Genomic DNA, 27,762 nt, shown 5'->3' on the forward strand with positions numbered 1-27,762 from the left:
ACTTTGTGTTAACACACAACTTTTCGACATAAGTTGAATAAGCATAGTGGAGACCTAGTGGCAGATTTGACTGAAAACACCAAAAAAAGCAATTTTCATCCGTATCAGTTCTTCTTAATAGTCCCATTTGAATTCCACTTAGTACAACTTTAAGACTGACAAGCAGGTTTTAGAATGAAAGAGTCAAACTATAATTTCTAGAAGCTGTATCTGGCCTCAAATTTTAGGGTTTGAAATTCATGTACCTTAAAGAACCAACCTATGTTTAAGTATTTTGGTAATAAATAATATTTTGGTAAAATACATGTTCCAGACTCAAATTCTGGGGCAAAAATTTAAAAACAAAACCAAAAAAATACGTAATTTTCAAATATCTTGCATGTCCAATTTAATGACTCAGTCTTCAGCAAAACATGCAGTTACAGTCACAGTCTTTCTAAACGAAACTTGAGGGAGAGAGAGGGAATATGTTAAACTAACCAACTTGATGGAAAACTTCTTTGCAGGCAGCTCACAGCATTATGAAGTGCCTAGCTTCCACCCAAGGAAAAGTTTTTATTCCATGCCTATTTCACCCATCTCCTGCTCTATCAACTCCTGTTTTTCAACTATCCACACTGGCACCAATCTTAATCCATAGTAAACTGACTTTGGGAAATAAATTAATAGAAAGCTAATACTGTGGGGAGCTCATAGAAATCAGAAGAATTTTCTTCTCTTGACAGAAGTTTAACTCCTCAATTAACTTATCCCACTCTCAGAAACACCAATGCTCACATAAAGGAGAAGGCAGAAAAGGAACCCTTTGGTCTTCATCAGTTTCAATCTAGCACTAACGTGTTTCAAGAGACCATCATCAAATCATCAACTTTTCAGCATCTGACCCAAGTGTCTTTGAGTCACCCATTGAGGGTACCTAAACTCAAGTGCTCTGATTTCCACCTCCAGAGATTTTAACCTGACTCTTGTATGATTACATTTCATGTTGTCTTTAGAACACACATATTAAAAGCTGTGATTGTCCAGCCTTGTATATAAATCAAGCCAGTGTATGCACTGATCATATATAACCCCAAAAGCCTAAAGCCAAACACCTCATCAATATTTTCTCTGCAAGCTTTGATGTAAGCAGAACTGTGTCTGCTTCTTCTTTATTAACACACACACACACACACACATATATATATCTCCTCTATTAACAACAGCTTTAACATTCCAGTACACCATTCACAATTGGCTGCAATCAGTCAGTTTATTCCAGCTATTGAGTTTTTAGTTGCTTTAATGAGCTGCACCATCAAGAGTATTTTTATACTAATTTTGCAGCAGAATTAATATATAATGTAAAAACAGTGACTACTGAGACAAGTATGCTGGTTTTAGCAGGGACGGAGACAATTCAAAGTAGGTGGTACAGGGCTATGTTTTGGATTTGGATTGAAAACTGCATTGACAATATAAAGATGTTTTGTTAAAGCTGAGCTGAGCTTACACAGAGTCAAGGCCTCTTCCCCTTCTCACATTGCCCGACTAGTGAGGAGGCTGGGGGTGCTCAAGGAGTTGGGAGGGGACACTGCTGGGGCAGCTGGCCCCAGCTGACCTTAGGGATAGTCCATCCCCTATGGCATCATGCTCAGTATACAGAGCTGGGGGAAGAAGGAGGAAGGAAGGGACATTCAGTGTGATGGTGTTTGTATTCCCAAGCCACATGTAAAGGAGATCTGTGTTCCTGGAGATGACTGAACACCTGCAGTCCATGGGAAGTGGTGAATCAATTTGCTTTGCTTGTGTGCATGGCTTTTGTTTTCCCTTGTCTTTAAGACATTAAACCGTCTTTATCTCAACGCAAGAGTTTTCTCACTTGCACTCTTCTGACTCCTCCCCACCCACAGGGAGTGAGCAAGTGGCTGCAGGCTTAGTTGTACGACACAGGAGTGTTGCACATCTCAAAGGGCTGGCAGGGTAGCAGAAACTATTGACTTAAAATCTGGTATTGCAGTAACTTTACAAACTCAGTGCATAGTAAAGAGGGCAGAATAAGCCACCTTTATTCAACCTGAATGGGAATTTGCCAATTACCTTAAGTTTGCGCATGGTGTTTTCAGACCAGAAACAGTCACTACTGTACTTGTGGGAAGCTGGGCACTTACCAGAGCTGGGTAAGAGGGATATCCACTGCATTTGGCCCATACTACTTTTAGAGGCTCAAGAACAGATGTTGCAGCATCAGTTGAAATCCACATACTGCTATGCCCAACTTCTAAGAAAAAAGAAATAGAAAATTAAAATGTTCCAGAATGAAACCTCAGGCAAATCTGCAGTTCTTGGTTTCCTAATCAATAGCTCATGATCCTTAGAATCCAAATACCAATACCAACTTTCACAAACATACCAATAAAAACAAGGTAGTATTCATAAGAGCTCTTTACATGGTACTAATACTTTTTTCCAAGCCTACAGATAAAGAACAAGAGTTTAGACTTCTACAAATAGCATATCTAAAACATCTTCGTTCTTAGGAAACGTTTGCCAAATTCCAGTAATTCTTTCCCTTTGAAAATACTCCAAAGAAAACATAAAATTATGGTACTTCAAATAAGAGTTTCTTTTACTGTGATTACAATCTTGTCACAGAGGTGATGGTTTTCAAGATGCAATTTGCAATATATTTTGTATATATTTCCAAGTGTTGGATACCTGGATACCCACACTGAGATTAGCACCTCATAACTTAACAATACTGGTACACCTTTCTATTCTTACACCTAAATTCTAACCTGCATTTTGATTTCCATTTATTTTTAACAAGTTTTCTTGGTCTCTCTGACCTGCTCTCTCCTGCAGTCAAGTTGAAAAATGTCAACAGGTTTCCAGGTAGCAGCAATAGTGCTTAATTTCTTCTCAAAAAAGCAGGGTAACAAACAACTGAGTTTAAGTTACTGTGCCCTTCTACAGAATCCTCAATTTTCTTTGCTGCTCAGCAATAGATTGAAGCCTGAGACAGACGTAAGCCTTTCAGTCAACCAAAACCACAACTGGTCCCCTAGATACAGTTCAGAGACTGATCAGAAGACAGTGAGTTACAACCTCAAGATGGAACTAGAGGTGGTGATCAAAGGGGGAAAAGTTATCCAAGTTCATAGGCTGTAAATGTCAGGCAGCACTTCTTGTATGGGGAAACGTGGTACCAAGACAGAGTTCAGGGGCTGCAGCTGCACATTCTTTCAGCAGTCAGGCAATACTTACTGCTGAGAGAAAATGCATTTCAAATGGGCATTGCTTATTTATAATGAAAGGTGGCACACAGATACATGTTCTATCTTGACATTACAGAAACATACCAGGGCAAAAAAGTGTTTTAAGACCATTTAAAATTAGAAATAGCATGAAAAAAGTATTTAAAGCTATCACATTAAAAAAACTAGTTCAGTAATGCTGCACAGTAAGTTCTGTTTCTGTGCTCTGTTAGTAACAGTTTCTAAAGTATTCACATGTCAGTTAGAAAGAATCATGATGGTTTCAATTAATTCATCCTTCATTTACAGACTATTTCAAAAATATGTATATAGAACTGTATGTGGTACATAAAAACAGTACAAGTCCTCTTCTTCAGGACAGCTTACAAGAAAGAAATCTACACTATTCTCAGCTGCAAACAAAATGGTATTTTAATGCTGAAGAGAAAATCATACACAAATTGATGGGATGCATGCAGCCAGACACAGAGACTTCTCAGGTGTAAATACAAGTAAGAGTCTCAGAATTCCTCTTAGTCAGAGTTTATTCCACATGGTAGTAACGGGTTACTAATCTAGCACATAGGATTACCAATATTCTTTTACAAGGTCTGTAAAAGAAAAATAATCTTCTTTTTTATTTCAAAACCTCTTTATTTCCTCAAGCAAGGTGAGAAAATTAATCAAAATCAGAGTCAGATGCTATTTTTTAAAAAGTCTTTAAAGAGTCAAAAGCAGAATTCAGTAGTTTCTGGAAGGATATCAACAACACTTTCAGAAGGCTTAATGTATTTAAGCAGTAAAAATCTATCAAATAAATGTACAAAATTATACAATACTATTAAGAATTCAAGTATTTATAGTTACCAGCTGCAATTCTTGCTGCTTTGGCATAGTTTCCATTTTCAATGCATGATATCAGTTCACTTCGATCTTCCAGTGTGTGTCTCCGTATCAGGGCAGGTTTACCTTTACCACACTTCGGGAGACTAAAACTACAAAAGTATTAACATTAAAATCATTACTTGATAATTAACCTTGCTCACTATAAATCAAAATTTTGAACGAGAATTTAAATTTCATCAGTACAGAATAAAATCACTGGACCAGGCTCTAAAAATATTTTGAGTAACAAATACAAACAATATAAAAGCAAAAGCTCTTGGCTTTTATAATTCAATTCAAAACAGAATTGCCTGGTTATCAGCAAAAGATAGTTCCACTGCTCCAACAGTTCTACCACACAAAAAACACAACCATTCTCTTTAATTTTTCACTACAATTCCCAGTCTTTCCATTGTGAAATGCCTCCACTCAAAATGGGAAAATTGTTTTCTACACACTTGAGATTTCTTCAAGAAATCATAGAATCTGAACAACAATTATACTAACAATTTAATCTAGAAGATCACATTTAAAACAGAGGCAATATTAAATTATTTTTGTTTCTGAAAGCCTTTTGGACATGACTGCATTAACACCATTCTCTTTACCTGAACACATGAATAAAGTCCTCTTTCCTGTCTAACAATTTACCCTATACTCTCCTGTATGTCCCATCCTTATAGCTCAGGTCTGGAGACAGCTAACTTTCACCCAGAAATCAGTGTTCTTTCAGAAGATACACCATTGGTGATGGAGACATCAGTGGTGGCAGAAGTGTCCATTCTGACAGACTCCATGGAGACAAAGTCAATACCTGGTACAGAGTTACTATCAACACTGTAGTACCTACCCAGCCACCCACAGACTGACAACCTACAGTTCCAAAGCCATCAAACTACCTTTTTTGTGTACAAGACTCTGCTTTGTAAGTTGCTTCTCTCTTGCCCTCACAAAAATAAACACACATTTTTAGTGCTCCAGATGAGGAAGGCAATTAAGCCAAGACACTATATGCAAAAATATATATCTTCACAAAGCAAGAAAAGCACAGTCAGTTTAAAAATGCAACTGCCTGGATATGCAATAACCTGAATTCAACAGAAGAATCCCAGCAATCCTGAAAGGTATCTCGGATCTGACATAACTGATAAAATTGAAATAGACTATTTTTTCCAAAATTTATGCAATCCTCCAATGTGGGTCACAAGCAATATAGAAAACTGATATATCCAGTCTCAAATCTGTATTTCATATTTACAGTTTTACCTTGAGTTACACAAGAGACTGTTACTAGATGAAATACTAGATTCTGATGCACAGCGGCGACGAGGTTCAACTTTTCTTCCTGGAGTATCATCTAATGCTCTCTCTTTACTTTCATCTCCAAAACCATTTGATAGACCTGCAGCATAACACAAAAAATAAACTGCATCAAACTGGAAACCACACCATTTTCATTAACAACCTTTTGTATTTACACAACACATCATTAGTGTTTTGTTCTTCAAGTATTTTGGTGTGATGAAAAGAATGTGAATATTAACAAAATATGTGATTTCAAGGAACTGTTATAAATAGGAAGTTTCTGTTGTCCATATTTTAAAAACAGGATGAACCTTTAGGTAAGGTACAAAAAAAAAAAGCAAGCAGAGATTGTAACATGGGAAATACTAACAGGAGTATCAAATCAGTCTTTGCATTAATGTTTCCAACTATTAAAACAATCATGCTGCAAAAAGCTAAATAGAAAAAAAACCAAGAAAATAAAATGTTACAAATCAGGCAGATTACCAAGTCAACAAAAGGGTTATTTCAATGCAATGGTGTAATCATTAAAATCCTTTTCAAACACTGGAAGACTGATATGGATTCCTCCATGACACTATCTAATTCTTCCTGGTAGTCTTTCCATTTTAGTAAATTCAGACTGACTGATATGATGATGACTGTCTTCTGTCACCAATAATCAATAATATGCATGGTACTGTTTTTAGTTAGCCTTCCCCTAACAAAAGTTTATATACATCAAAGGATATTACATTTTAATTTCATAATTGTAATAAAAACATTAAAAAGGCTTTCACATTACAATCCACTTATTTGATGGGCTGTTGCCAATCCTGCTCTGGGTTTGCCACACAAACAGTATTGTCCTTATTAAGCTATTTCTATACTTTATTAAAGAGGGAAATGAAAAGTTTCAAGATGGCATTCTGAAGACTTTCCAGGGTGTGTGGGAGTGTATGTGGTGGTGTGGCCATTAGGACTAACACGGAAAGAATCCCACAGAGACTGCAGAATATAATCAGAAATGCACTCAACACAGGCAATGGTACCAGCCTGCAATCAGCCACTGCAAACTGCAGGCTACAAAGAAAACAACATTTTAAAACAAATTCAATTCTGGGCATGTCACTCCCAGCACAAGGAAGACCTACCCATCCCAGCCATCCTTACCACTACCAAAGACTTCAAGACCATCATGATCATTGTACATTCAGACACAGTCAAACTAGGTTATGTAACTTCACATGCCCCTCCACAGAGCCTTTTACTGTAAAACACTTATGGCAAAACTCCCTTTATGAATTCTTTCAGTCTGTTTGCTACAAAGAAGGCTGATAACTAAGGAACTTTCAAGTTACCTTTTACAATCCAGTAATTTTTCAAGCATTTCCATATAGTGACTTATAGGATTTTTCCCCTCCACCCCAGGAGACCTTCCATTTGGACTGCCAATATAATTTCAGATTTTTGAGAGAAAAAGGAGTATATTTACTCAAGGTTCTGAAAGATTTACATATAAGCATTCTCTTTCCTTGTCATCTAGTTTACACTGTAAATATTCATTCATGAATGTTTGTTTTGTAACTCCTGTATTTGCCTTTGATTTCCTACAGAAGAAAAATGGTAAAGGAAGCATTGTCCTGAGTGACAAGCACCAAACTATTCATCAGTGGTATTCATTAATCTTGTTCTCACTCTCAGCAAAATGATAAAAATATCTGTAGATTAAGGAGGAGTTTGGTCTTAGACTGTACTGGAACAGAGTATGCTTTATGAAAAAGTGTATAGGAGAATTTAAATTATCACAGTACATTTCACACAGCATTTGAAATGAAAAGCTAAAAAAACCATTCTGCAAAGGACATCTCTTATATCTCTGCAAAAAATACTTGTTATTCTTCAATATTCCGTCAGATTTATCTTTCAAGTGAGATGTATAAACTGTTTGGTTTTCATCCTGCCACAAGCTGGAGACACATTACTCAAGTTATCACTCAGGCATCTAGCTAATGTGAAGCAGCTATCAGCAGAAACAAGTCAGATCACAGACTGACTTTTAAACAGGAAGACAGATCAAGTAATGATTGCTGCCAGAACAAGGGCACAGTTCACATTCAAAGTGGAAAGAAGTACCTGTATTAAGAGCATGTGCAAAACATTTACCCATATATAAGCCACATGTGACTTGGATGCTTATCTCTGCATACACTGGTTTTGTACATGCATACCCAGGACAACAGGGGCTTCACATTTTTGTTATTTCAATCTGTTTATGACTGTGCTGTCACCAAAATGGGCGTTCTGGCACTCTCAGTCACTGGCAATGGTGTCTTCTCTTTGTCAACAAGTCAGTACCAAGAAATGGTAAGGAGCCAGTTTTAAGCAACACACTGGACAAAGCAACCATGTAATCGCCTGACTGCTGAAGTTAAGAAACAAGGGATACAGCAGAAAGATGCAACTATAGCAACAGAGACAGCTCTCTGAGGTGGCAGTCCAGCCCTATTCTACTTTACATATAAGCTGTGAGTTTAATGACTCACTTAATTCACTTCAGATTACAGTAAAAAGTGTTTTATCCATCTGCAGAAGAGTTGCTAACAGTGGTGTCCTGGTTTCTGCTGGAATAGAGCAAATTTTGTTCTGAGCAGCTGGTACAATGATGTATTTTGATTTGAATGTTGATAACACACTGAGTTGATGAGCAGTGCTGACAGTAAGTAAAGGACTTTTCAGTGCCTCTGCCAGTAAGCAGGTGCACAAGAAACTGGGAGGAACCATGGCCAGGACAGCTGACCCAAACTAGCCAAAAGGATATTCCACACCATGAAGTGCCATGTCCCATACATAAAATGATGGGACTTGGCTGGAAGGGGCTGATCACAGGGCTGGGCATTGGTTAGTGGGTGCTATGCAACAGTATTGTGCATCGCTTGTTTCTCCTGGGTTTTATTCCTTTTTCGTATTATTATTACTACTATATTTTACTTTTTTTTAATTATTAAACTGTTCTTATCTCAACCCAGAGGTTTTACCTTTTTCTGATTCTCATCCCACTGTGAGGACCAAGGATTGGGAAGTGAGAGTCGCTGAGTGCTACTTGGTTGTCAGCTGGGGTTAAACTATGGTAATTGAGGAAAAAAACCCAAAACATTTTTGACAAAAAAGGAATACTAAAGTGCAAAAGAATTTAGAGCTTCCCAGACATATTTCTCTCTTGTTTGTGGAAGTATGAAAAACAAAGAACATGCAATTTATCAGCAGGAGTAATTTTCCTGAGCATCAAGCCCCAAATGACAGGAGCTTACACAATCCATGATACTCCAGTTTATACAGTTCATGTTTCAGAAGGTATAAGGAATAGGCATTATTTTAAGAAAGGAAAACCTCAAGGCTTATGTTAAGCAAAACACACTCATATCTAGTCATAGATGAAGTGGTTCACAAGTGACCTTCTAACTTGCCAGAAGAAAAGGAGGCAATAAACCCTAAGTGCTTTATGGTAGTAGCACTGATGTGCAAAAAAAGATCAGATATACTACACAACTTGGTTTCTGTTATATCATTACAAAACTATTTTCTCATGAATCATGAAACACCCAATGTCCTGTAGCTGAAGTAAGTGAAATTAAAGATCTCCATTTGCTTTAAGGAACTTGCATTTTATAGAATCAGTAGATATAACTCAGAAGGCCAAATAAAAAAAAATCCATGAGACCTAACTCATCCTGCTTACAACTTTCCACAAGCTCATGATTTTGTTAGATCAAATGAGCTTTCTCTACAGTCATGGAGTGAAATTTTATATCAGGTACTAAACTTCTTACACATATTGCCTCATCAATAGCACTAAAAGCCTTTCATTAGAGGCTCACTTCCTTTACTTTTCCCCTCTGTTCTTAAGTTTCTTAAAAAAGGAGTCTACTCTCAAGAGGCAGAACTTAACTTTTTTCAATTAAAAAGGGAATTCTCAAACGATGAAGTCTGCTATCAATCTTAAATGCAGGGTTACTGCCATTTCTCATCTTCTGCTCAACTTCAAATTACATGGAAAATTTACTGCCTTGCAAATCGCAGCATAACACAACCATTTTGAAAATAAAGAAATGCTAATTAAGAAGAAAAAAAGTAAGACAAAGATGATCAGCCTGATACTTTTCCACAGGTCTTTCACTGCACTGAAAACTGAATTTATTAGGCAAAGTTTTAACTTTTTCTCAGAGTGCCAGTTTGTTCTTAGACTGCATTTAAAACTTTCACTGCCTACCTACATCAAGCAAGTTGGAATCTTTTTGCCCATACTCAATAAATGGAATCAGGAAAAGGTAATTTCCAGAAGAGAGCACAAGTCTGGAAAACATGGTAGAGGAACAAAGCTCAATATATTCCAAAGAGCAGCACAGCATATCTACAAATGTACAAAATGCTGCCCCAGAATACAGAATTGTACATTTCAGACTGTAATCACACCTTACAGTTCTGCTGAAACAAAAAGAAGCAGAATTTGCACAAAACTATTCTAAAGCAATTAATACTGTACTATGTGTAGCTTGATGCAAAACCAAGCACATCCAAATGTAAGATGTAAGTGCTCTCCTAAAACTAGACCTGAAGGGCTGAGGTTCAACCACTAAAAAACCTGCGAGCATTCAAACAATGACTGCACACAGTGCAACCAGCACTTCTAGAACACTATTTAGCTTCATTTTCAGTCACGACTTGTGCACTTACCCAGAACCACTGATGTTACTCTTCATTAAAATATATACACTGTAGAGGAAAATGTGTATTTTATTTTAAAAACCCTTTTTTTTCTGGTAGGTTTCATTTCTCCAAGGAAGATGAGACTGTTTTTTTGGGGGAAGGGAAGAGGATGGAGATGTAGCATTCTCAGCTAATCTGCTCTCACAGAACATGTTCTGGGAATAAGACTGTTGGGACTGGTGAAACTCTGCAACCAGTGTGTGTCACATATACTACAACACGTACAACTTTGTAACTTACGGAAATGGGGCAATATATTGAATGAAGAGCATAGTTTCATATGTGTCAAAGACTTCCTCCAAGAGTGTTCATTTCTATTTGTTTTTTGTTTTAAGGATGGCTGGTGTCTCCAACATGATCCAAATTAATTACTTCAAATGAAATTGTCTTTCTGCGTTCCAAAATGATCATTTAATTGAATTCCATTCCATGTTGAGGATAATAGAAAATAATTAGGATCCAAAGAGATAAATACCCAGCATGATATTAGTTAATATGAGAACCTGGAAGACAGTGAAAAAGCCATTAAGTCTCTCTAAAAGGAAACAGAGCTTTCAATTAAATAAGCCATCCTTACAGCAGTGTCAGAGACAGTGAGAACGACACAAGTGTCCCACATATTCTATCACTAAAACCTAAGGTTTCTAAAGGAACTATCTAAGTAAGTTTCACTTTGATTCAGGCCTCTTTCTTGAAAAAGAATACTGAAAGTCATTGAAAACACAGAATACAACCTCCATATGCATGATATGCATCAAGAACAGTTTAGAAATGTAGCTAAAAATACCTCCAGTAAGAGTAAGAAAGGGGATGTCACTGATTTAGGGGGATTTATATATACAGATAAGCACACACAGGATAAGGGAATACTTCAAGGTAATAAATCATCAGAAGTTATTGTATTCCTAAAAACGCAAACCTTGGAAATGGGCAGACCGCAGAAACAGGAAGGCACCCACTAAGTTATTTTTTCAAAAGTAAGAGCAGTAAGACTCTAAGAGAAACCCTTTAAATGTTACTTCAAACAGTAATTTCTAATGTGCAGTAGGAATATTAAAGACAATTCTTCTTTTCAGAGTACACAGATGAATATCAGAGCACAGCAAAGCTTCCAGTACTTAAAACAGTCTTCAGTATGCAGACAAAATGGAAGCCAGTTAGTTACTCAAAGACTACAAAGGTGTGAAGAGTCCCCTTGGAAATAAAGCTTTTAAAACTTGGTCATGGCTAAGGACAGCAAAGACAGCTCAGTATGAGCTCATGATGTGGCACCTACACACTAAACAGCAGTACCTTTCAAGATCCTAACCAGAAAATCTTAACCTTTGAAGATTTAAGTGACACAGAACAAATACAGTTTGGTGGCTCAATGAATGGCCTGTTTGATGGGTTCCAAAAGAATGTCAAAGAATTCATCTTGTAACTACTGATTTTCTTCAAATCTGAGCATAAGAAGTGTCTTTGGTAAACCAGATGAGACTCTAATACAACAGCAAAATCTGTTTTACACAACAGAAAAGAAAACTAATCATCATTTAATAACTACAACTTCCATAAGATAAGGATCATACATTGCTCTGCAGTACAACAGGAGGATGATTGCTCAAGGCATTTTAAAACATGTAAGTGGGAGGCAACCTTAGTGGAGGAGTTTGAAAACACTCCAGAAAACTCTGAAACGAAATAAGATCATACAAGAAGAAACATTTCTCAAAAAAAAAAAAAAAATTACTACTTCTTCTAAGACAGTATCAGCTGTTCCAATGGTACAGACTGATGAAGCAGTAGAGTAGAAAGCGCCATTAAAAAGTGCAAACTCAAAATCTGAAAAATTCAAAACTGACTTTACAAACTGAATTCCTGAATCAGCTTTGGTTTATATAATTTATGACACATGATTGCAAAATACAAGCTTTAAGTGCCTCAATCACATACAGACCAATGGTATGTCATTTAGGATCCCAGAAATTACTATAAAAAGTCAGTAATATTTAGAATCATTTACTTCTAATTACCTTGGCAAAAATTACTTAGGAGGATTTAAGATCAGAATTTTTTCCAAACATTTTTTACTGACTTATGCCCAAACAGTTAACATCCTTAAGAAAGAAACAAATTTTTTAAAACATTTTCCATTTGAGGATTTTTTACTTTCTCACCTACAAAATCCTGATATAAATGAAAAAAAAAAATCTTTAGAAATTTCTTAAAGACTTAAATCAATATATATTATTTGCATGAAAATCCTCATGCCTAGGAGTCTTTCAGAGCAGCCCAGCAGGACCTGGCACCTACAAAGAAAGGCTGCTCCATTTCCAAGATGTTCCTGTATGGAACTAACTTTTGGAAATTACTATCTACAGGATTTTACACAGAGCTTTTATCAACACAGATTTTTCTTCATTGAAAGTAAGGGTTTCCCTGTAATTGTGAGGACACAACTTTTAGGTATGCTATCCAATGAAAAGGAAACAGATGGACAAAAAAACTCCAGAGGTTCTCCTATGTAAGCAGGTCCAGCAATCTGATTCTACTAAAAATAATTTAGCATTTATTTGCCTTCCACAGCTATTTAGGAAAACTGATGCATAATTTGTTCCTCTTTCTAGGATAGGAACAGAAAATGAAACTGCAGTTGCTACTTGAAAGAAAGATCAAGGCAGAGATCTGCCATTTTGGCGATGACAGACAGGACATCACAGTAAAATGTAAATCTTTTAATTACTTCAGTAAATTACTCAGCTGCATTCCCAGTCCTAATTTTCCAGGCTTTTTTTACCTTGAGAGGTACTTCACGCAGGGAGATTAAAACTTCATGTGATTCAGTATAAAAGATCCAGTGCTTTACAGCCTCCTTCTATGACAGCTCGCAGAGTACTTCAGGAAGTGCATGACCTGAATCCTTTGAGGCTGAAACATCATACTAAAAAATTATTCCAGCCTAGCAAAAATCAACAGTGCTTGCTATGCTAAGATTTTCCTCCTGGCTTCATCGACAGGATGTGGAAAGACCAAATGAGATGTTTCACTGCTCATGCAGTCAACCTGACAGTGCTTGAAGCATCCTCAAGTGAAGATAATCAAGAGCTATTAAATACCCAGCCCAGCTTTGCTGTTTTTAGGCAAAACTGAACAAAAGAGTTAAAATAAGGCTGATTTGCATGTTCATATCTTTGTGTCTAATCAGATGAATCTATAGTTGCTTTTTTCTCCCTCAGACCTGAGGCACTTTTATCTTCAACACAGAATTTTTTAGAGAACTCAGGAGTTAGCCATGTTTATCAGCTAAAGGTTAATTCTCAGCATCTGCTTGTGTCTCCATTTTTTTTCAATGCCATGCTGTTAAGAAGTAATTTCTGAGCATTATTACAGCTTTGGAGGGAAAAGAAAAAGGAAAAGTCAAGGAAGAAAATAGAATAAAAGAAAAGAGAAGAGAAAATGAAATCAAAGTGTGAGCATTACCACATTAGGAGAGCACGGCCTGTCAAAGTGACAGCACGACCAATGACTGCTGTTTTGGCAGCAACAAAACAAAGCAACTTGGCTTCAATTTTACCCATTCTTGAGTGTTACATGTTTCTTTGTATGGGATATCTTCTTAACGTGTACACTTCCCCTGCGCACACCAAAGAAATTATATCTGGGTACTACAACGAGAAACACAGCAGAGAGCTATTCAATTTAAACTATCCCCGAATACTGGACTGTGTGTATGATGCAGTGGACAACTACATTACTCTTTATGAAGGACATTCCTCTGTGCATGCAAATGCATTATCTAATCTGTTCTCACTGAATGGAAAAAGGGGAAAAGATAGAAAACCACCACAAACCACAAGTCCACACACAAACCTTCTCCGAGAGACATTAATCTGCAGTCAATCACGCGTGTAAACTGTCCCACTCTCCACTCATGGCAGAATGGGCCACCAGTGACTGGTACTTTTGCCTGCCAGGTTCAGTGCCTGACACTGCTGTGGAGTCACTGCATTAACCTTTTCTATTGTCCATCTCTTCAATCAGACCTGTGGGTGAGCATGTGGGGGTTGGCCTGGATAACCTTTAAAGGCCCCTTCCAACCCAAACTACTCTACGATGTCCCAAACAGGTCAGCCGACTCGATCCACTTTGATAAACAGTATGTCTGGCAAGAGGGGACTTCACCATATCTAAGCCTGTGAATCTGAAGGTAGGTCATCTATGCCACAGCACCATGGCAAGCATCTTCTTAAATAAATTAAGAACACACAGAAAGTATAGTGTGAATCTCCAAATTCACTAACTTTTTAGATATTTTCAATAAATCCCACAGTTCTGTTTACCATCTGCACCACACAGAAAAAAAGTCTTAAATGTCACAAATGAAGCACATAGGGGACTATGACATTTAATTTTTTACAAAGCCAAATCTGGGCCAAGTAATGAGCTAAGTCTTAAAAAAAAAAAAAAGAGAGAAAAATAAAAAAGCAGCACTAGAATACAGTAAAAGGCTCGACAATTCCTACAGCATCACCTGGGCCAAGAAATGAGCTAAGTAATAAAAAAAAAAAAGAGAAAAATAAAAAAAGCAGCACTAGAATACAGTAAAAGGCTCCACAATTCCTACAGCATCAAGCTAAACAGAAGGGCTTCCAGAAACATTTATTATTACAGAAGATTTGGTTATAAGCATCCTAGAAAACACAGCAATTATACATTGGGTGCCAATAATTAATATTTTTAAAATAACCCAAAAGACATCACTTTCAAAGATATTAACATTTTTAAGACCCAAGAAAAATTTCCAGAATACTAGTGTATAATGTATCTTATGTATGTACACACCTCACAAGCCTTGAAAAAAACACCACATTGCCATTTAACCAGGTATTCATCGACCCCCACCACTCTCAACTATGCTGCGCAAAATTCCCCCTATTTTAATAACATAAATCAAGAAATAGGAAAAGGATTTTTCATTGTCAGGAAGTTAATACTATGATTATTTATATTAAATAAAACCAGAAGGAATGTTTATGTTCTTAAAACACATTGTGATTGTTGATTGGCATAAAATAGCTTCCTACCCCATCTTTCTGCCTTATGGACTTATTTTATTCTAGGTGTATTACAAAAACCCTCTCCAATCTCTCAAAATGTTCCCAGAAATTAAATTGGCAGAAATTTTCATAGGCCTGGCAGAACTCCTATCTAAAGTTTGATTGGGCCAAAAAGAAATTAAGAAATGCAATGGAGGGTTTTTTTCCCCTCCTAATTTCTTTCCTTAATTTGCTTTATTTTCTTAGCAAATAGTCCTACATTTCCCAGTGGCCTATCAACCTACTAGAAGACCAATTAACCAAACATATCCTGACAACTGAACAGTCAGACTCCTGTACTCCCCAGGTCTCTACACTGACAAATTTAACAATCCAGGGAATAACTTCTTTTAGGCCTTCATAATCTCCTCACAATCTCTAATACTTTGTTTGTTTGCAAATACACCTTAAAATGTTTTATGTTTCCAAACCTCCTGGAGTCAGGCAGCTAAAGTTCTTTGACACCATTAAGTGCTCAAATAATTAAATTTCAAATCAGACTTCACATGAAACAATCACTATGCAATTCAATACAATAAATCAGGACTCTGGATCTGTAATTAGATTTAGTGAATTTGTTGTACTTGATTAATGAATATCAATTTTATATATACACACACACACACATATACATGTACTGTCATTCCTATCTATGCTAACCACAAGAGAAATTATACCAATTTGGGGCCTTTCTTCACTAAGGAACCTTTAGTTTAGTTTATTTACTTTGAAGACATAAGTTTATTAGACATGCATGTTTTACTTTCACTTCCTCAATTTATAGAATGGTAATGAATGCTGTGCATATGAAGCCTCATTTTTAGCCAAATTGGCCTGTGTTCCAGAGAGGCAAAGATTCATTAGAAATCAAGTACTCAAGAATTAAAATAATGAACTGTGTTCCATTTCAGTCCAGACACAATGTCTACTCTTATCATATCAAATTAAGTTTTAAGTCCTCACTACAATATTAAATTCGATCAAATGCAAATGGAATTCGTATACAGGTTACTTGTCACCACTTTGTTGTAGTTGAGCAGAAACAAAGTCAGCCCAACATTTACTAACAGGTTTAATAAGGAATTTTTGTTGTATACTGATAACTGTATGTGAAGTATGCATTAAGAAATTATTAATTCCCTCACTCTGTGCATTTTACTATGTGAATATTCTACTTCAGTGATCCATATTCTAAATACTTGTTTACATGTGTTTCAGTACTTTGAGAAAATCTGTGTAGCTGGAAGTTAAAATATGAAGTAGATTATACACGTTACTGAAATTTTCTACTACTACACTTGAAAAGAAATAATAGAAACACAACATTCTGCACTATAATAACCACGATCTAAAATCCTGATTCTATGGTAAGTTACAGTGGTGTTTTTAGGATAGTGTATTTTAAATACTAAGTTTCTAATTAAAATAGAGAGCACTGTAACAGCAACTATGAATTATAAAACCCAAATTTACAAACCTTAGAGATGACTAATAACACAAGTACACAGGCAAATTTAATCTGAACATAATCTAGCATTTTACAATGTTAAAAAAGGTTTCTTGAAACAATAATTTGTTCCATCTGCTATCTTACTAATAAGATAGCAGATGGATACAGGCAGATTTTTAATGGTCAGTAAAATCTACCTTCTACCCATTAATACTGCAGAGAAAAAACTGCAGTAATAACTGCACAAAATATTTCCCTGACAAAAATGATTCATCTTTGTAACAAAAGAGTGAGGTAAGTATACAATGGGTATTTTGAAAAGGTCATTAAACTTGTCACAGTTAAGACTTGACATGCCCAACCTTCAAGGATCACACACCAATCTCTGATGTCACCAAAATTTCCTAGGTAAACCAACAATCTTCTTTTGGTAATTGTTGCTAGATACAATGTGACGCAAACTCAAAATACATCAAATATGTATAGGAAATTTTTAAACATGTCTCCACTATGCCGCTATCAGTTTCTACACAGCAACTACAGACAGATGTACTCTGTGGTAATGCCCTAGTAGAACACTAGAAAATTTAAATTTAAGATTACATTACACTCCTGCTTCATGTATTTTAAAGATGCACATATGAAAGGTCACAGTATTGAAATGAACTGCTTTCAGTTCTCTTTGAAGGCTAACTCACGTTGTTCAGTAGTCCCTCATTTCTGAAAAAGAGCTGGCATTTCAGTAATCTTATGTATGAAAGCCAATAGCATGTGGGACACCACACAACGAGCGTGTCAGTGGATTCTAGGTCTCTTTCTTGAAAATAACTGGAAAAACCTTAACCCCAAATGTAACTCAAGCGAGCACAATAAAAGCAGTCTATAAGAATAATGAAACAACCAGGTAGGTGTGGTTTATTTCACTCAAATAAATTTTAGAGTCTTCCTTTGAACTTTGTCATGTAAGAATACAGCAGTGATAAGAAAGGGAAACGCTGAAGAGACTGAAGAGTAAGGGACAGAAACAAGACATCCTTAAATAATGTCAAAAACCCTCATACTGGCTATGAATAGGTAAGAAAGAAAAAATATATGACAGTGCAGCTCTCGACCACTTGAAAATTTCAATCCTTGCCACAATAAGTGGTTCTTTTTCATGATTTTTTCTGTATTCAGTAAAATTAAGGACAGTTAATATTCACACCATTCAAAGAAAACTGTGCAACAATAATTCATTTTCAACTACAGGGATTTCCCACAAAGCTGATAACCCATGTCAATGCACACAAGAAGCCTGTTGCATGCCTTTTCCTATGATTGGATGGCTTTGGAAGAAAAAGCTTTGCTGGATTCTACTGAATAAAAACATTTTTACCTACAGCATGAGATTAAATTTTATAAAAAATAACCAAAGAGAAAGAATGTATTGCTGTATACATCACCAAATGCATTTTTATCATAACACAGACATCTACATGGATCAATACCAGCTGCATACACAGAAAAATCTCAACTGTTTTTAAGTCTTGGTACGTATCTGACATTTGTGCTGGTTTCCTGCTTAACTGTAGCTCAAGATAGCTGCCAACTGCAAATTACTTAAATTAGTGTGGAGACACAAATTTGAAAATAACATGAGGAATAAAATTTCCTATATGAAAGCAAAATGTTTGCTTGTAAACAAGCAAACTAATCAAAGGAATAAGATCTGATAAACTGCCACATCTGTATGAACCATATATGCTTAAAACACGACATACTATTAAAGAATAACTAGAACATTTTCAGGTGAATATTAATTGGCCAAACTGTTTCAATTCACTCTTCTTGAACAAGTACAAATTCTAACTATAAATGCCCCCTAAGTATTAGTTCTACATAAATTTAATTCTCTTTATATCTTTACTAGCTTCAGAAAAAGTCTAGGCAATTTTGTTTTAAATTAACAATGGAAAAACCTTTTAACAGAATTTTAAAATTACTTTAACTAGGTTGTTAAGTTTTGAAGATAATCAAAAGCATATTTGCTCTACATACACCTAACTCCACAGCTAGAAAGAAAAATGGCTGAATTTAAATGTATTCAGAAATCTGGTGGGTTTTGGTTTTGTTGCTGCCTTTTTTTTCTCTTTAAGAATTAAGTTAGTTTTCTTACAAAATAAAAACCTTTTCTTCCCCTAAAGATAAAATTCACCATGTTTAACACAAAAATTTCAAGGCATTAGTATTAATTCCCGGTGTGATCTAGCACAAAATGATTCACTGTGTGTGACAAAATGCAATCTATGTACAGGTACATGATAATGAAATTATCTAGGTTATAAACTGGCAAATTAGGATATTTGGAAACCAAAGCTTTTTATGTCATTAATAAAGATTAACTAACTTCTACTACCACACTGTCTTCACTTGTCCTTACTTCAGAACTAAAGTACCAGATCAAATCTGCACGCTCTTTCCAAGTTGTTCGGAAAATGAATGGAAGTTGGGGCTTTCCAAACAGGCAAACCAAACAAAACCCCAAAAATATAAATGAAAAACAATTCCCCTCACTCCTTCTTACATAACATTTTCTCGTACTATGATTCCAGCATTAGAATCATTAGTGTCCTCACCTGATCATTCACAAAAACCCCAACCAACCAACCAATTAAAAAAGCGCACTGCCCCACATCCCTAAATCCTGTTATTCAAAACAAACAAAATTCCCACTAAACCAAAAAGAAACAACCTAAAAATCAACAACACTTCCCTTTTCCCCCAAATAAACCCACCGTCCCCCCAGCTTTTGGAGCACATCTTCACACCTAATGTTCAAATGAAACTCCTATCTCTTTCATTCAAAGAGACAAACCCACCCCCACACACTGTTTTCATACCTGCATAAGGGTTCCCAACATGACAATGTAACAGAGTATTTATTTCAAAAGTAATATAAAAGTTATAGCAATGGCCATGGATGACATTAAGGAAGTATCCATAAGTAATCTTTTGATGCTGCTTTTCTTCCTCAAAGGTTTTATATGAACTTCTCAAATAAACAGAACTATGACGTGCTAAGAAGATATAATTAATGTCTTGAGCTGGTCTGCACTAATGTATTAAGATAACATTTTCTTTCACATATCCTTTAAAGAAGTCTCATTAAGAGCATAATCTCACCTTCAACTCTACTGAAAGCGCACAGACTTAAAAAAAAAACCACATGAAGCGTTGTTATATGTTGGGGTTTTAACACTTCCATAAAATACATGGATATACAACGTGCCTCATACACAGTCATCAGTTTCATAAAAATAAAAATATGCTTGGAGTTAGCACTCAGCAAAATGAAATCATACATGGCACAAGTATTTTTTATGCTCCTGCTTACAAGCCTTTTAGTTTTGACATCACACGTCAAGTTTCCATGTAATTTAACACGGAATTTGCAAAAAAGCAGCCAATTCATCTTTCCTGCAGGTTTCATATACACCCATGTGTGTAATCTCAAAAACTGCATTGTAAAACTAAAGAACCCAAACTTCATTCAGTAAGTCTAACTGTCAAGGGCCAACACAAACATGAATAATAATTTTATGAACTGTAACTACTCAACTATGAGGACAACCTGTTTTAAATGCTAAAATCTGAAGATTAACAATCACATGTATGTAAAAATTAACAGGTATGTTAACTTTCCAGATGCATCCATTCAAATAAGTTTTGTAAACATTTACCTGTATCCAAGCGCTTTACAGGGGACTCATCATCAACCTCAGAATCTCCACATGCACTCCTTGATCTTTTCCTTGGGTGCAGAAGTGTCTCCAACCTTGGAAGGACTACAGACAAAAAGGTTTTGGTCCCTAGCTGTGGAGAAGTTGGCTGGGTTTCAGTGTTCTTTGCAGACTTTTGGGGGCTTATACTTTTCGATTTGCAGAAGAGAATGGATGTACGTCTGTTTACATCAGTTGATGACTCAGCTACAGCAGAAACAGTCGACTCATTGAGATTACTGTCAAGTAAGTGTTCTGGAGTGTGTCCATTTATTTCTTTCTGAATGGAAGTGCTATATAATTCATTATCAAATTTTACTCTTTTGTAAAGCTTACTCTGCTCTGGATTGAGTTCTACTGGTTTGAGGGTTGGTGGTTCTGAATTAGTCTCCAAGTTTGAAGGAAGAGGTAATGCATCTGATGGTTCAAGTTTAGGGGGAGATTTATCTCCTGAAAAAATTATAAATAGAGTGTGATTTTTGAAAACCTGTAGTTATAAAGTCTATTATAAAACTCACTATAAATGTGCAGCCCACCAAATAAATTGTTGTCTGGAAACAAAGCATAACATTTTAAAACCAAAACTTGTCTAGCAACAATCTGTCCTAGTTAGTAGTTCCTACTTTTATACTGGGAATGTAACAGGGGTAGAAAAGAAGACGTCTATAGCTGGTGTTAACAATTTATACCTGGATAAGTACTTGCTTCTTCTCATGCAGTTGTGTTAGTTTCATTAACTAAAAAAATCTATTTTTTCATTAGGAAGTTGGGGTGGTGGATGATTATCTGTTAAATGCAATTATACTGCCATTCAAGTAAAATTTTTTGTAACATACGTTTTTATCTATTTCACCTTATCAATATTCACCTTACTTGCCTATGAAAAATTTTATCAGCTAACCAATTAAAAAAAAAGGTACCTGTAATCTGTTCTACTTGAGTGAACTAAAATGTGTTACAAAATCTACACAAGGGCATGATTTGTAAAACCTTTTTACAGTTTTGACCAGAAGTTTTATCTACAAAAAAGTAATAAAAATGGAGAAGATAAACCCAATACCCCCAAAATCTTGCAGCTTGATTAGCCACTAGTTGAAAAATAACACATTTGATAAATGCAGATTTGATATGAGAAATCAGAAAAACCACCCTCTAGCCTTTTTCTCCCCTTCTCCCCCACTTTTTAAGTATAATCCTGTCCCACTCAATTCCACTAAATCCATGCTAGGAAAAGACGAGAGAGATATGACAGTGAGTGTACAAAACTAGTTTCATTTTTTTCATCACAAGTAATGGGAAACAAAATAAACATTCTACTATTGCAGCATTCCCTAATACAAGTATAAGGATGTCCTAACCCATAATTATCAATTCAAAAAGATGTTAAAGCTTCCAAAAGAATCTTTCAAAATACAAGAAAGGAAATACTTACTCTAGAGTAACTGTATAACACTAATGTACTATTTATGCTATCACGTAAAATATTTAAACTTAGTTAAATTTTCTATGCCACCTGAAGAAGGGTGTAAAACCCCAAAGTGTTTAAGTTCTCTATTTGCAGTTTATTTTGTTTGGTTTTGGCTCAGCAGTTTTGACTTGGAAATCAACTATTTCTAAGTGCAAAAAAATGTTTACCCTGTTGTTTAAGGTTTAATGAAACAACAGCATAGCTCATATTAAAAATACCTGTTTTTAAAATACAGTGATTGTGCTTACATCACTTGCAGGCACACAGGATTAGAACTGGTAACTAATATTTCAGAAGACCGTAGAATGAAATGTAAAGCCAGAGAAACACATTTAAACTATTAGCCATTAAAAAATCCTGTACTTTAAAATGTCCACGGTGACTTCCTTTGTGAACAAATTCTGATTTTCTTACAACTAATTAGAAAGTATTTGCAGAAATACTAAATAACATAAAACCACTTGAGAATTATTTAGAAATAAAACCTAAATTTCACGGGGTTGTTCTGGTACTGTATTTTTCACATGACTGAAGACTGGAAACTGAATTGCAAGTAGGTAATTCAGAGTTCTAGCAAACTCATCTCCTGCAGAGATCCTGGGCACAGGATTTTTCTTATCTTTTTTTTTGGGTCATTTGTTCTCTTTACTCCTCTATGTACCTTCCATTTATGAACTGAAATTTGAACTAATTTTCATTACTCTCCTCTAAACCAAAGCCATAACTACCATACCAATCAAACCTGGATCATGCCTTTCATCATGTTTTATTTACAAAGCCTACTGTAAATATAAGAAAACCACTACTGTTCACTTTGGACTACTTTTTTCATAAAAAACTGCTGAAGTAAAAGGCTGTGGCATCAGAATGTTAAGCTACAAATAAAAAAAAGGTTGTGGATTCATTAGGTGCCAAACCCCACATTCCTAAAGAACTGTATTTAATACCATCATCACTTGAAGATTAAAAAATACCCAAATTTAAAAAATCCAAACCATTAAACATTTTAAAAACACTTAAAAGCCTCAGAACAAAATAGTGTGCTGATTCATGTACACTTTTTCTACCAAGGCTCAAATCTCCAGCAAGTTCTGTTTGGAACTAAACACCAAGTTGCTGTTTGAATGGCAGTTAAGGACAATCATTTAATTGACTTCACCTTTCAAAAATGTGGAGAGCACCAAGCCACAACAAATAGAGACTATTTTATTTATTACCATGCTTCCACTTTCCCTTGAGCTCTTTCCTCCTCCTATTCAATGCACTTTTTCAAAAATGAAACGCATCTCTAACTCTCCTAAAGAAAAAGTTTAGTTCCTTAGAGCTAATCATGAAAGAAAGCCAATAGAATTCTTACTTGAGTGACAGATTTTCTTTGCATAATTTAAAAATGAGCAATAAAAACCTCAGAAACTCAATTTAAAAGCTAAAAATTGCAAATACTATATTTAATTAAAATATTAAGTTAGTGCTTCCAGCACACTGCTCTCATTGAAATCAATGGCAATTAGCCAAGAGTAGACAAGTTCTGAGACAAATGTTTTGAGGAGGAAGAGAAGCAAAAGGGGAAGAGCTAGGCAGATGTGGCTGACTTAATTCTACAACATGAAATTGGTTAAGTCTTATCAATAGTTAGTTTTACTTAAAATAGATAAATAAATAAACAAATAACCCCAAAGCCTACCCACTCTCCTGCCTAGAGTCTGGAGTAGTGAATAAAAAAGGCTACAAAGACAGTATAACAGCCAGTCTTCATTACCATTGACCTAGGCTCACATGATCCCTAATACATATTTTGAAATTTAAGTGTATTTCCAAAAGTGAAAAGGTATTTTCCACTCAAGCATTTCCAGCTGCTATTCCTATGAGATTGGTTGCACTTTCCTTTTTTAACCCTTTGCTACCATAAAAAGTAAGGGAGGTAGTTTTTTTTAAGAAGATACTTTTACTCTTAAAACATTTGTTGTGATTAGGCAGCTATTTTCATATTTTAAAACTATTCTTTTAATTTTAAAAACAATATTTTAAATTTAATATTAGTTAATCAGATTCTTTAATTCACACTATTACTCACATCACAGCACCTGACTGAAGCGACTCAGAACAGCTTAAACCTGGTTTACAATCTTACCTTCTTCTTCTCCATCTTGTTCTAATGCTGCACTTTCTTCCTCGAAACTTCCAATACCTGACTCTATTTGAGGAGCTTGGTTGTGTTGCTGACTGAGTTTGTTGCGAATAATGCTGATTTCTTTCTTTAACAGCTTTGCTCTTTTGCTCCTTGACCCACTGGATTTCATTGCACAGGTGAGATCAAGTTTTTCTAGCAGCTCTCTCAGCTGTTCTTCCAAGGACATATGTGCTCTGTTTGCAGGATTCAGTAACCTATCCACTAAAGTCAAAACACGTACAATTGAAAATGTGTTAGCATTTCCCAGAATATTCTCAGAACAGTAATACAACAAAAGGAAAAAAACTGAATTCGCATGCCAAAATAAAAAAAATACTGTCAAAAACCTATTTAGATTATAGTCAGAAATCTTGAAATTAATTCCTACTATATATTAATTAATTTAAATTCCTACTATTTCATTAATTCCTACTATTCCTACTATATATTTACCATTTTTCTTAATCAGCATTTTGATCAAAAAAATTAAGTAGCAGAACAAAGAAATAAAAGGTCAGAAGGAAGACATAATTATACCGTCAAAAACCTATTTATAGTCCGAAATATTGAAATTAATTCCTACTATGTATTCATTAATTTAAATTCCTACTATTTATTAATTAATTCCTACTATTCCTACCATATATTTACCATTTTTCTTACTCAGCATTTTGATCAAAAAAACTAAGTAGCAGAACAAAGAAATAAAAGGTCAGAAGGAAGACATAATTAATCCTTCCCACTTTAACAAATTCCTTCTTGATAAAGAAAAGGATAAAATTATGGTTATAAAAGAAATGTGTTAATTATTCTCCACTGCCAAACCTCAGAAAACTCATGTGTATGTCAAAAAAAAACTATTTAATTCCTAGTATTACAAATGTGCTCAATTTTTTGAATAGGTTACTCAGGAATGTGCTGAAGTTCATGAATACTGGTATTCATTTTCCATGCCTTACAAGCATATACGATCACGTGAAAGAAAGCACTCAACTTAAAAAAAAAAACCTTTTCTGCATAAATTGTTAAATCAGGCTCTGACACTGCCAAAATCAGAATCCAGATTTATGACAGATCTGGTAGAATAGAAACACCAGACTCTTTCAAGCAATGTTTTTAACGAGCAGTGGAGAATCTAGTTAGCAAACTGGAGAGCAACAATCCTAAACATCTGTGTGGAATATACACACTGTATGCAATGAAAAATGCAACTTTCCAAAATAACTGAAAAACATCTTACCATCTTCCCAAGAGAAAGGCTGGGGTGACTCAAGTTTAGGCCGTTCTGGTAAGTGCATTCCAGTTTCATTGTTATAACCAATTCCTTCAGCATCTCGCCTGGCTTGCCTGAGAACTACACCTCCTTGATCTCTTAACCGCACTGCAGCTCTATAAAATATTGTATCTTTTGCATTGTATTTCATACAGTTATCTATGATCAGATTGAAGTCTTCTTCAAACTCAGTGAGGTTTTTATAGCCTTGAGCTTCTAACCGTTTCCGCATGGTAGAGAAATCCATAGGATGTTTAATATGATCCAAATAGTCTGGAACCTTCAAATAAATATTTAAAACACAAATGGGTAAAATTGTCTAATTACAGACAAAGTAACATTAGTTAGTAACTGATCTGCTTCTTAAACTTATCTTGTAACACCTCAATAGAAGAAATTAAAAATGCAACACATCTAGATATTGCAAACATTTGCATGCCAACAGAAGTTTACATATTACAATATTCTGCATCTCGGGTAACAAGTTTGAGCTCTACTGAGAGATGCTGAAACTACTTTTTATTGGGAATTGTGTGGTTTTATGTACTCCTACTTTCAGGCAACTCGTGATAGAAACAAGGGAAAATGGCCTCAAGTTGTGGCAGGGGCAATTCAGCTTGGATATTAGGAAAGATTTCTAGACTGAAAGGCTGGTTAAGAATTGAACAGGCTCCTCAGGGAGCTGGTGCAGTGGCTGTCCATGGAGTGCACTTTGCGATATGCTTTAGTCGGCATACTGGTATTAGGGCAAAGACTGGACTTGATGATCTTGGCAGCCTTTTTCAACCTTAATGACTCCACATATAATAAACAGATGTTTATGCAGTATATGCACAAATGCACACATGTATACTCTAATCTGTGTAGTCTGACCTTCAAGTAAGAACACAGTATCTGCATTGCAATTTTTGACACCCTTGAAATTTGCTTTACCAAAATCATCTTACTGCAAAGTAACAGTATGAACCCAACATTCTATACAAGAATGGGTTATTTCCCAGAAATTATTTTGGTATATAAGCATAAAAATGTTTCCATAGCAGTAGACCATAACTCATAATGTTAATTATCAGAATAAAGATGAAAAGCTAACACTGCTTCCAACTCTGCATGTAATGACTTGTTTCCTGTACTTAAGTGCCACCAAGCCACATGTAAACATCACGAAACACAGCTGCAAACGTACCTCTTTAAGGTTCACTGGCTGAGCAAATATACGAGCAGAATCCTTTTCCTGCAGCTGATCCAGAACCGACCGCAGAAGTACAGTGAATGGAATAAGCTGAAGTTCCATAGTAACCTGCTCAAGCTTGACCTAAAGAAGCAACAGTTATCCAACTGAGCATTTTCCACTAAAATACTGTATTAAAGTTGTTTAGCAGCAGTAGTATAGTATAGTAGATAACATATAAAATATAAATAAATTTAAGTAAATGAGTTCAGTATTACTTTCAATATCATCAGTTGGAATTTATCTGACATAGGTTTTCAGCTGATTCCATAAGAAAAAAACATCCTTATTCCTTCAACTCCAGTTTCCCAGAACACAAATTTGTGTTTTATACGTAAGAATTTTGTTCCATTTTTAAATGTATTTTTTTAAAAGATGCTATATAATAACAGCTTCACAATTCACCAACCATGTGAAAATAGTAAGAGTTTAAAGGTAATGTTTCAAATTAAATTTCAGTTTTACTGCTATGTCTGAAGTTTAAAAAGAGAATCTGATTTACAGGCAACATAAGACCAAAACAAAGAGTAATCTGAAAGACGATGTTCTACATAAATTCCAAGAAAATTATTTCAAAAAACGGAATCAATATCTTCAAATACTTCAATATCCTTCAGATATTTTTTTATTTTTGGCACTATGTAGATTGCTCGGCAGCTTAATTTTCAAGCCATTTTAAGAGATGTCAACAATGAAACAGTCTTGCTATGGCTAAAGTAAATCCTTAATGAAAGATTAAAGATGTGTGTGCATACATATAATATACGTGTAAATAAAGTATAAGCAAACTCACATACATAAAGTACATGCTTATAAATACATTTGTAAAGCAAGTGATATGTGAATACACGTGAATGATGCGTAGAATTCCAGTAAGCACTCCAGAAGGACAAATTATTTTAGCTGGCAACAAATGTTCACAGTTTGCAATAATAAAAATGAAACGGTGTTTTTATAAATAAGGACCATTAAAAACTAAGTGCAAATATTTTGCGTTCAGTTTTCACTTAAGATTTTATCTTTCTGCATTATCACTTCCTCAAATCTCTTCTCCTGGCAATGTTAACTGCAGAATGCTGTAGGACTTCAGATGCAGCTTTTATTTCTGCTTTTTTCTTGACAGAAGGATAAAAGTGCTACTAAGTATATGGGCATGTATTGA

General features: G+C 35.3%; 1 protein-coding gene across 5 annotated transcripts in view; it reads right to left on the reverse strand.

Moving 5' to 3' along the window:
- Positions 1-27,762, reverse strand: part of BRD1 (bromodomain containing 1) — a 66,666-nt gene that overhangs the window by 4,894 nt on the left and 34,010 nt on the right. For 2 of the 5 annotated variants that reach the window (XM_039726832.1, XM_039726833.1), the window contains exons 5-11: positions 26,556-26,684; positions 25,337-25,649; positions 24,058-24,318; positions 20,420-20,908; positions 5,388-5,523; positions 4,104-4,231; positions 2,151-2,260 (exon numbers count right to left, since the gene is read on the reverse strand). In XM_039726832.1, the coding sequence (XP_039582766.1) occupies positions 2,151-2,260; positions 4,104-4,231; positions 5,388-5,523; positions 20,420-20,908; positions 24,058-24,318; positions 25,337-25,649; positions 26,556-26,684 (1,566 nt within the window). Of the gene's footprint in view, positions 1-2,150; positions 2,261-4,103; positions 4,232-5,387; positions 5,524-10,464; positions 10,676-20,419; positions 20,909-24,057; positions 24,319-25,336; positions 25,650-26,555; positions 26,685-27,762 lie in introns of those variants that run through there. The other 3 variants (XM_039726834.1, XM_039726835.1, XM_039726836.1) reach the window with 3 other exon arrangements.

Source organism: Passer montanus, unplaced genomic scaffold, assembly GCF_014805655.1.
Source record: "Passer montanus isolate IOZ18808 unplaced genomic scaffold, ASM1480565v1 scaffold6, whole genome shotgun sequence".
In the NCBI taxonomy this organism is placed as follows: Eukaryota; Metazoa; Chordata; class Aves; order Passeriformes; family Passeridae; genus Passer; species Passer montanus.